The 10,323-nt window shown below is 47.3% G+C and overlaps 1 protein-coding gene across 25 annotated transcripts in view; it reads right to left on the reverse strand.

Moving 5' to 3' along the window:
• HPS1 (HPS1 biogenesis of lysosomal organelles complex 3 subunit 1) overlaps positions 1–9,409 on the reverse strand; it is a 29,997-nt gene extending 20,588 nt beyond the window's left edge. For 6 of the 25 annotated variants that reach the window (XM_063710379.1, XM_055352707.2, XM_055352710.2 and 3 more), the window contains exons 1-3: positions 9,316–9,409; positions 7,727–7,843; positions 5,554–5,670 (exon numbers count right to left, since the gene is read on the reverse strand). In XM_063710379.1, the coding sequence (XP_063566449.1) occupies positions 5,554–5,670 (117 nt within the window). In that variant the 5' untranslated portion in view covers positions 7,727–7,843; positions 9,316–9,409. Of the gene's footprint in view, positions 1–5,553; positions 5,671–7,726; positions 7,844–8,805; positions 9,037–9,075 lie in introns of those variants that run through there. The other 19 variants (XM_055352702.2, XM_031015231.3, XM_031015222.3 and 16 more) reach the window with 13 other exon arrangements.
• Between the last annotated feature and the right edge of the window lie 914 nt (positions 9,410–10,323).

Genomic DNA, 10,323 nt, shown 5'->3' on the forward strand with positions numbered 1-10,323 from the left:
TCACATGCTGTAGGTTTGCAGCCTAGGAGCAACAGGCCATACTGTACAGCCTAGGTGTGTAGTTGGCTACACCATCTAGGTTTGTGTAAGTACACACTATGATGTTCACATGACAAGGAAATCACCTAATGATGAATTTGTTATTAACAGAATGTATCACCATCATTAAGCAGGGCATGACTATAGCTTTTTCTGCAGGAATAGAACTTTTTTTTGGTGAGGGGATGACATGGTTAACCTTTGTGTCCCCATCAAATCTCATCTTGACTTGTAATCCCCATAATCCCCACGTGTCAAGGGAGACCTGGTGGAGATAACTGAACCATGGGGGTGGTTCCCCCAGGCTGTTCTCAACTTGTTCTCATGAAAATGAGTGAGTCCTCACCAGATCTGATGGTTTTATAAGGGGCTCTTCCCCACTTTGCTTGACACTTCTTCCTGCTGCCTTGCGAAGAAGGTGCCTTGTTTCTCCTTTGCCTTCCACCACGACTGTAAGTTTCCTGAGTTCTCCCCAGCCATTCTGAACTGTGAGTCAATTAAACCTTTTTTCTTTATAAATTACCCAGTCTCAGGCAGTTCTTTATAGTGGTATGAAAACGGACTGACACAGTAAATTGGTACCACAGAGAGTGAGGTGCTACTATAAAGATACCCAAAAATGTGAAAGTGACTTTGAAACTGGGTAACAGGCAGAGGTTGGAACAGTATGGAGGGCTCAGAAGAAAACAGGAAGATGTTGGAAAGTTTGGAACTTCCCAGAGACTCGTTGAATGCTTTTGAACAAAATTCTGATAGTGATATGGACAATGAAGTCCAGGCTGAGGTAGTCTCAGATGGAGATGAGGAACTTATTTGGAACTGGAACAAAGGTGACTCTTGTTACGCTTTAGCAAAGAGACCAGCAGCATTTTGCCCCTGCCCTAGAGATCTGTGCAACTTTGAACTTGAGAGAGATGATTTAGGGTGGAAGAAATTTCTAAGTAGCAAAGCATTCAGGAAGTGACTTGGGTGCTCTAAAAAGCACTCAGTTTTATGCATTCACTAATAGATGGTTTGGAATTGGGACTTATGTTTAAAAGGGAAGCAGAACATAAAAGTTTGGAAAATGTGCAGCCTGATGATGCAATAGAAAAGAAAAGCCCATTTTCTGAGGAGAAATTCAAGCCCTGGCTGCAGAAATTTGCATAAATAATGAAGAGCCAAACGTTAATCACCAAGACAATGGGAAAAATGTCTCCAGGGCATGTCAGAGGTCTTCACAGCAGCCCCTCTCGCCACAGGCCTGGAGGCCTAGGAAGAAAAAAATGTTTCAGGGGTTGGGCCCAGGGCCTTGCTGCTTTGTGCACTCTGGGGACATGGTGCCCTGCGTCCTAGCCATGGCTAAAAGGTGCCAACATATAGCTCTGGCTGTTGTTTCAGAGAGTGCAAGCCCCAAGCTTTGGTGGCCTACATGTGGTATTCGGCCCACGGGTGCACATAAATCAAAAACTGAGGTTTGGGAACCTCCACCTAGATTTCAGAGGATGTATGGAAATGGCAGGATGTCCAGGCAGAAATTTGCTGCAGGGGCAGAGCCCTCATGGAGAACCTCTGCTAGAGTGATTAAGGGAATGTGGGGTCAGACGCCTCCACATGGAGTCCCCACTGGGGCATTGCCTAGTGGAGCTGTGAGAATAGGGCCATCATCCTCTAGCCCCCAGAATGGTAGATCCACCGACAGCTTGCACCATGCACCTGGAAAAGCCGCAGACACTCAACACCAGCCTGTGAAAACAGCTGGGAAGAGGACTGTACCCTGCAGAAGCACAGGGGTAGGGCTGCCCAAGGCCTTGGGAGCCCACCTCTTGTATCAGTGTGACCTGGACGTGGATAGAGTCAAAGGAGATCATTTCCAAGCTTTAAGATTTGACTGCCCCACTGGATTTTGGACTTGCATGGGTCCTGTAGTCCCTTAGTTCCAATTTCTCCCATTTGGAATGGGAACATTTACCCAATGCCTATACCCTCATTGTGTCTTGGAAGTAACTTGTTTTTTATTTTACAGGGTCATCGGTGGAAGGGACTTGCCTTGTCTCAGGTGAGACTTTAGTCTTGGACTTTTTGGTTAATGCTGGAATGAATTATGACTTTGGGGAACTGTTGGGAAGGCATGATTGGTTTTGAAATGTAAAAGGGACATGAGATTTGGGAGGGTCCTGGGGCAGAATGATATGATTAGGCTTCGTGTCCCCATCCAAATCTCATCTTGAATTGTAATCCCCATAATCCCCACAATCCTCATATGTCAATGGAGAAACCAGGTGGAGGTAATTGAATCATGGGGGCAGTTTCCCCCATGCTCTTCTTTTGACAGTGAGTTCTCATGAGATCTAATGGTTTTATAAGAGGCTCTTTCCCCTTCACTCAGCACTTCTCCTTCCTGCTGCCTTGTGAAGAAGGTGTCTTGCTTCCCCTTTGCCTTTTGACATGATTGTAAGTTTCCTGAGGCCTCCACAGCCTTCTGAACTGTGAGTCAATTAAACTTCTTTCCTTTACAAAGTACCCAGTCTTGGGCATTTCTTTATAGTGGTAAGAAAACGGACTAATACAGGGGAGATAAAAATATTTGGTGTATATAAAGGAGCATACTCATATATTACTTGGCGGAATTATAAAGTAGTACAATATCTTTGAATGGCTTTTGACTCAACATTTTTATTTTTAGGAATTTATCCTAAATTTATCCTAGGAATTTATCTGACATGAGATAAAATTTAAGCACAAATGTTTCTTAAAGCAAGAGTGATATAGCAAATTAGGAGCAATATATATGTCCATATGAGGAAAATGGTTAAATAAAGGATGATACACTGATTCATGTACTGGAGTACAATGTTTCCATTAAGAGTTATGCTTCTGAGACTATTTAAGAAAATAGAAGAAATATCTTGATATAATGGCAAGTGGAAAAAAAAAAACAGGCAGTAAAACTGTAAATGTGGTATAATCCCAATTATATAGAAAAAATAAAGACCCAAAGAAAGTATATTAAAAAGCTAATAGCTCTGGGTCATGGAATTATAGGTCATTTAAAAATTATCTCTTTGTATTTCCAAATTTCCTACAATTAACTCATTATTTAAATGATGAGAAAAGAATGTGTTGCACATTAATAAAAAAAAAAAAAAACTTTAAAGACCACCTTTCCTTTACACTACTCACTTTTAGGAACTCAAAATTCAGGAGTTCGTTCCTTTGCCAGGTTTTCAATAAAGAGGAAGAGAAAGGCCACCAAATAGTTTGCTTCTTAAGTTGACATAGTTGTAACAGTAGTTTAAAAACTGAAATATTTAAAAATTCTTAATTTAAATATTATATGTATTGACTGTTAAAAAATTTTAAAAGCCTAACAGTTAGCTTAAATAAAACCACTTGAATGTCTATGATCTCTGATATCTTGTGTTTGCCTAAAGACTGTGATGAGAACACGGGTGATGTTGATGGTAAATGGACTCCCTGAAGTGGAGTCAGCTCACTCATTGGCTGGATGATGAGACCCCTTAGAGCAGAAAGGGCAAGACAGGCAATCAGTCCATGCTGCAGAAATGTTAAGAACACCTTCCACTGCATCCCCAATAAAAATATTTTTAACCCAAAATTAATCTGGAAAACATTTTCAAAATAAATTACTCCTTTAAAATGTAGAGTGGAAATTATGCAAGTGAAAATGACAAGTATTTCTGAGTTGTAATGTTAAAGTGTTGAACTGGATGTCCACGTGCAAAAAAAAAAAATTATCTTCAATCCATAGCTCGTACCACACACAAAAATTCAAAGTAGATCATCAGACCTGATATAAAACCTAAAACTATAAAACTTTCAAAAGAATATGTAGAGAAAACTCTTTGTAAGTTGGGCAAAGATTTCTTAGATATAACACTAAAAGCATAATCCATAAATGCAAAATGGATAAACTCGAGTTCTAATACTTCTGCTCTTTGAAAGATACCATTGAGAATACAAACACAAGCCACAAACTGAAAGAAAGTATTTGTAAAACATATATCTGATAAAGGATTTCATCCAAAATATATTAGAAGCTCTCAAAACTCAGTAAGAATAAGAAGAAGAAACAATCAACTCAAATAAAAACTGGGCAAAAGATATGGCAAATAAGCACATGAAAAGATGCTCAAAAGCATTAGTCATTAAGGAAATGAAATTTAAAACACAGTGAGATTCTAGTGAACATCTATTAGAATGGCTAAAATTAAAAAGATGGACTATAGTGTTGGTGAGGATATGGAGGAACTGAACTCTCAAACACTACAGGTGGAATCAAAAATTATACAACCACTTTGGAAAAGTTTGGCAGTTTATTAAAAAGTTACACATACACCTACATGACCTAGCCAGTCTATCCTAAGTATCTGTCCTTGGACATGACAGCATCCATGTATACATAGACTTGTACGTGCATGTTCATAGTTGCTTTATTTGTAATAGTCAAAAACTGAAAATAACACAGATGTCCATCAACAAGTAAATGAATGAACATATGGTGGCATCCTGATACAATAGATTACTACTCAATGACTAGGAATGAACGATTGATACATGCCACAACACAGATGAATCACCAAATAATTATGCTGAGTGAAAGCAGTCAAACCAAAACCAAACTAAATCCAAGCACATACTGTATGACTCCATTTATATAAGGCCATATAATACAAACTAATCTATCATGACAGAAAGCAGATCAGCAGTTCCTACGCGATGGGGATGGGAAAGAAGGGATTACAAATGTTTGAGGTGGTAGATATATTCCTTTTATTGATTGTGATAGAATCATAGGTATATACATATCAAAGCTTATCAAATTGTGCACTTTAAATATGTGCAATTTATGGTATGTTAATCATACCTTAATACAGCTATTAAAAAATTAACGTGTTCAGCTTACGTTAAACTTTTTTTTTTTTTTGCTCTGTCGCCCAGGTTGGAATGCATGGGCACAATCTCGGCTCACTGCAGCCTCTACCACCTGGACTCAAGTGATCCTCCCACCTCAACCTCCCAAGTAGCTGGGACTATAGGCACGCACCACCACACCTGGCTAATTTTTGTATTTTTTTTGTAGAGACAGGGTTTCGCCATGCTGCCCACGCTGGTCTCAAATCCCTGAGCTCAAGCAATTGGCCCACCTTGGCTTCCCAAAGTGTTGTGGTTACAGGCGTGAGCCACCGTGCCCAGCCTTGTTAAACTTTTTAGGTTACAGAAACTGATGGCTCCAAGTTCTTCTGTTACATGATAAAATTCAACTTCTTCTTGCCCTCATTTAGTCCAGAGAGGACTGGTGGGGTGAGGGGGTGGGGTCACCGAGCTCAGAGCATCAAGAGGCCAACCTTGAGGATAAGGGTCTAGGTGTGAAGGATGCTGGACCCCACACAGCACCCTGCTCATGCTGCCCAGGACAGGGTGAACACAGGTTTTCCTGCCTCTCTGCCTGCTGGTAGTTTTGTATGGTTCCTTCCTATCCACCCCTCCTGGGACTGCCTACCCTGCACTCACCTCTTCTTCCTCATTCTCTGACTGCCCGAACTTCAGCCGGAGACTCTCTTCAAACTCCTCATCTGTCCAGTAGAAGAGGACCTCTGCGCCCTCAGTGGCCACCAAGACGCACTTCATCTGCCAGGGAAAGGTAAGGTCAAGGTCAGCCTCCAGCCCCAACATCTATGAGCTCAGTCTAAGTAACGAAGAGGACCCCAACCTCAGCAAACATTCAGTGAGCCCCTTCTGCACATCAGGCATCACAAGGGACTTCCATTTTTGTTGCACCCTCACAACTGGACAAAGTAGGACTCTTCAGGTACCCCCATTTTAGAGAGCAGGACACAGGCACAGCCTGAAGTGGCAAAGCTGGGATCTGGACCCAGACCTGTCTGATGTCAAGGCTGGGGCCCTTTCCTCTGTGGTATCTGGTCCCTCTCAGCACAGCAACAGACCCACCACGGCGCCTACTGGAACCAGACTGGGACAGGAAGGGACCCAGGTCTTGGCCTAGACATGGAGCCAAATGCCCAGGGAGGCCATGCTCACGGCAGCCAGTTAGTGCCTGGTGTGGATCGGAGGGCACTGGTGCACCTCCATCTCTGGGCAGTCCAGAGATATCTCTCCCTCAGATAAAAACAGTTCCAGGGCTGGGCACGGTGGCTCACGCCTGTAATCCCAGCACTTTGGGAGGCCAAGTAGGGGGTGGATCACCTGAAGTCAGGAGTTCGAGACCAGCCTGGCCAACATGGTGAAACCCCGTCTCTACTAAAAATACAAAAATTAGCCAGGCATGGTAGCAAGTGCCTGTTATCCCAGCTACTCGGAATAACTGCTGAGGCAGGAGAATTGCTTGAACCCGGGAGGCAGAGGTTGCAGTGAGCTGAGATTACACCACTGCACTCCAGCCTGGGTGACAGAGCGAGACTCTGTCTGAAAAAACAAACAAACAAACAAAAAACAGCTCCAGAAGATGAGCCTCAAAGCCCCTGAATTTACTTCAGCACCACAGAAGTTTCATTCAAATGCTGCTCTCCCTGTTCATGGTGAGAACAGAGGCTGCCTAAAGACCCTGTACCTAGTAGGCTGCAGCTTCTAGGGCCACAGCCACCAGTGTCTTCAGCCCTCCCAAATCTCCTTTCCCACCTCCCCCCCCCCCCCCCCACACACACACCACACACTCTGTGCTTGATTATGTAAGAAACGTCTTCACTATTCACCCACTGGAAGATCTTTAATACAGCTTCCCACACTGTGTGCCATGGCCCTCTGCGTGCGGCAAACCCTTGATCTTCTAAAACTCTTGGGGCAGCCTGACCAGGCTGGTGAGGACAGTGCTCCAGGCTGGCTGCTGCAGCTAAGAGGCCTCAGGCAGTGGTTTCAAATCCTCTTATGTCCCTCAGGGTGTCACGCAGATATAATCATGTGGTATGTGTGCTAAGCCATGACAATGATTAGGAAGCTCTGCTGTAACTCTCACACAAGTGGATTTCCAGTTTTCTTGGGAGGATCACAGCATCTCCAGGTCTTGTGTTCCGTCATCCCCATGTCCAGCTTAGTGGTCCTTACTGAATTCCTCCCAAACTAACTCGGTGCAACTGGTCCCAAGGTATTTATGGCAAATGCCAGGAGACATAACAGCACAGTGAAGAAGGAATGCAGCCTATTCCCACAGAATTACTCAATGCCAAGGCAGACACTGAGACTGCAACAGGTGTGAAAAGGAGGTTGCTGGGAGAGGCGGGTGGACCTGAAGAGGCTGCTCTGGGACTCCCAGGTACATGTGACAAAGCTGACCAGAGTGTATGAGTTAGGGAGCAGTGGGCTATGGAATGGAGGCTGTGGTTGTGAGCTGAGAAGTGACCGGCTGGCTGGAGATGGGCAGGTCAAAGTCATGAAGGCGGTCATCTAGGTGCGGGTGTCAGGTAATGAGTGCTCACCCCTTGGTGGGGGCCGGGAGGAGCTTTAAAGATTCAGCAGGCTGTGATGACCCACCTGGATTCGAGGGGTGAAGGAGAGATGAGGCATCAGGATGGGGGTGGCCTCAGGATGCAGGGCTGGGGAGGGGATGAGCAGGTGTGCAGAGCCCAGGAGCACTCAGTCCACTGCCTACCTCATTCCATCTGCCTCCCAAAGCCCCAGGGTGGATGCTGCCTGCCTCCCTGTCCTCCCCAGGTGGGGCAAGATCATCTACCTTGGCAAGGAGCACAGTGGAGCATCCAGACGGCCAGAGGTTCAGAAAGGGCTGCAGCAGACAGACTCGGTGACTGGCTCGTGGGAGAGCAGCACAGCATCCCTGGTCCTGCAAATGCTTAAAACAGACAGAATATGAGGGCAGGCAGATGCTCTGGTCCTGACTGCTGCCCGTTGAGAAAGGACAAGCTGGAGAAGGGCTGCGTGGTCCCTGGTCTCTCCAGGCCCTGAGGCAGTCTGCTAAGAACATATCTGGGATCCTGCCCCTCACCTCCCATAATGGAGAATAGGAACCCGGCCAGCACAGCCCTTTGCACAGAGCAGGTGCCCACTTTTGTTCCTCCTCCTTTCTTCCCATGAAGTGCTCTCACTTCTGCGAGTCACTCAGAGCTCCCCAAGCAGCCCCAGGGAGCTTGCTAGGAGTGACTGACGGGAGACAGCATAGCACATCCCAGGCAGTGAGGATGCAGTCCCAGTGAAGGGAGTGGGGATCCTGGGATGATACGATGAATGGAAGGAAACTAACAGGAAAGGCATCTGGGACCAGGTTCTAGTTTTGGCTTTGCCAAGTCGCATAAACCTCTCTGAGCCTCAAACTCCTACGGAGAAACAGAGCAACATCCCCTACTCTACCTCCCTACAGGGTTAGATCGTGGGAGTGACCAGGCAAGCTGCAAAGTAACCTTAGCAAACTGCGTTCTTACATAGGTGTGGGGATCATTATTCCTATTTCCCAGCTTCCCTTCTTCAAATAACAGGATTAACCAATCTGGTTCCGGAATCATTCATATTTGGATAGAGGGCAGGAACAACAGAAAACTTAATTAGGAAGTCAAGCACTGTGAGCGAGTAAGAGGCAAGTGACCACCCGCCACAGAGACTGCTGTTACTAGTTCGGCCTTTAGCAACCGAACCCTGAGACGGGCTCCATCACCCACATGATTGGCCCGAATGCCATATTCCCGAAACAGGGGGATGCTTCCCAAAGGCTGCTGGGAAGAGAACCTCGCCGGTGTCACACTGAGACTTCCGCTTCACCTCGCTATCTTGCCCTAGAAAGGGAACTCGGAGGGGACTCACTGGCGAAAGGAGCTCCAGATGGCGGGGGGCCAACCTGGGGCGACCCCCAGCGCCCACTTTCACCATCTGGACCCCAGCAAACCTCCCTGTGACCCTTGGTCCCGTCTTCAGCAGCTCCTTCTGGGGTCCCACACCTTCGGAGCCCGGCCCTGCCCCTGAGTCTCTGGAGAGAGCGAGTCAGCGGTTCGCCGCCGTGGGGCTCCCGTTTGCCTAGCACGCCAGTTTCTGTCCAGTTTCACCCCAAATCCCCACCTCCCCCGCCCCCCGAACCTCACGGCCACCCTGGGAAGGAGGCTTGACTTGTGACATCCACCCCTCTTCACGGCTGAGGAACTTTGGCCCCGAGCGAGGAAGCGACCGGCCCACGGCCACACGCCCGGAGTGGGTGAGGCTAGGGGTGGGCCCGCTCCGGGACCCCTAGGGCCCCTACCTCACTTCCGGGAGGGTTGAAGGGGGGCTCCGGAGGGAGGATCGCCGCCCCCAAAGGGGACAGCCTGGAGGCCCACGTACCGGATCGCGGCGCGCACAGCGCCCCACCTGCAGGAGCCCGGGCGCGCTTCCGGGTAGGACCGCGTGATCGCGCACGTGACCACCCCGCCCTGGGAGGGGCAGGAGCCGCCGACGCATTCCGCGGGTTCGAGCCCCGCCCCTGCCAGGCCTTGCCCATGCCCCGTTTTACAGAAGAGGAAACGGAGGCGCAGAGAGAAGAAATAACTTGCTGAGGGTACGAACCAGGCTCAGAACCCAGGTTTCCTGGCTCCTCAGCTGATCCCTTCTCTTCTCCCCATGCCCCGGAACCTCAGGCTTTGCTTAATGAACTGAAGTTCTGGGGCTAGAGCTGTCTTTTTGTGACTGCTCTCCCTGACCTTTGGGGAGGTGACACAGCGCACAGAAGGGCTCAGTTGCCCCCAGAGTGCCAACGCTGGAATTTATAGGAGTTCTTAATCTATTTTGGGAGTTGAGTGCACATTAGGAGTTTTGTGTTGAACCTATGTTTGCAATATTTATTTTAAAAAATCGTATGTGTATTGGGGGTGCCTGGAAGTGGAGGGGGCGCTCTGGAAGGGCCTAAATCCCCGAACAGTCCACCCCTCAGTGCCTGGGTGCCACCTGGGAGCTTTGAGCCCAGCCCAGCAAGGTATGGGTTGCAGGAACTGGCTGGGGATATAGTAGATTGAGCATCCCTTGGGGGAAAGGCAGAGGCTAAGAATCAATACCTCCACCACCTGCAGATCAAAGAAAGCATCACTCCCCCCAACCCACTACCCACCCCTTCCAGCCCACCTTAGGGCAAATTCTTCCAACTCCCCATCTACAGCACATAGCCCTGCCACACGCATCTCTTTCCTCAGCCCACCGTTGAGATCGTTCACTCACTATGCTTTCAGTGGTGGAATGAATTCCATCAAATGGATATGCTGTTATTTACTTATTCATCCCCCTACTGGTAGTTTCCATTTCCCAACTGCAATGTATGAGGATTCTGATTTCTCCACATCCTCACCAATGCTTGTTATT

The sequence above is a fragment of the Gorilla gorilla genome, chromosome 8, assembly GCF_029281585.2.
Source record: "Gorilla gorilla gorilla isolate KB3781 chromosome 8, NHGRI_mGorGor1-v2.1_pri, whole genome shotgun sequence".
Lineage (NCBI taxonomy): Eukaryota > Metazoa > Chordata > Mammalia > Primates > Hominidae > Gorilla > Gorilla gorilla.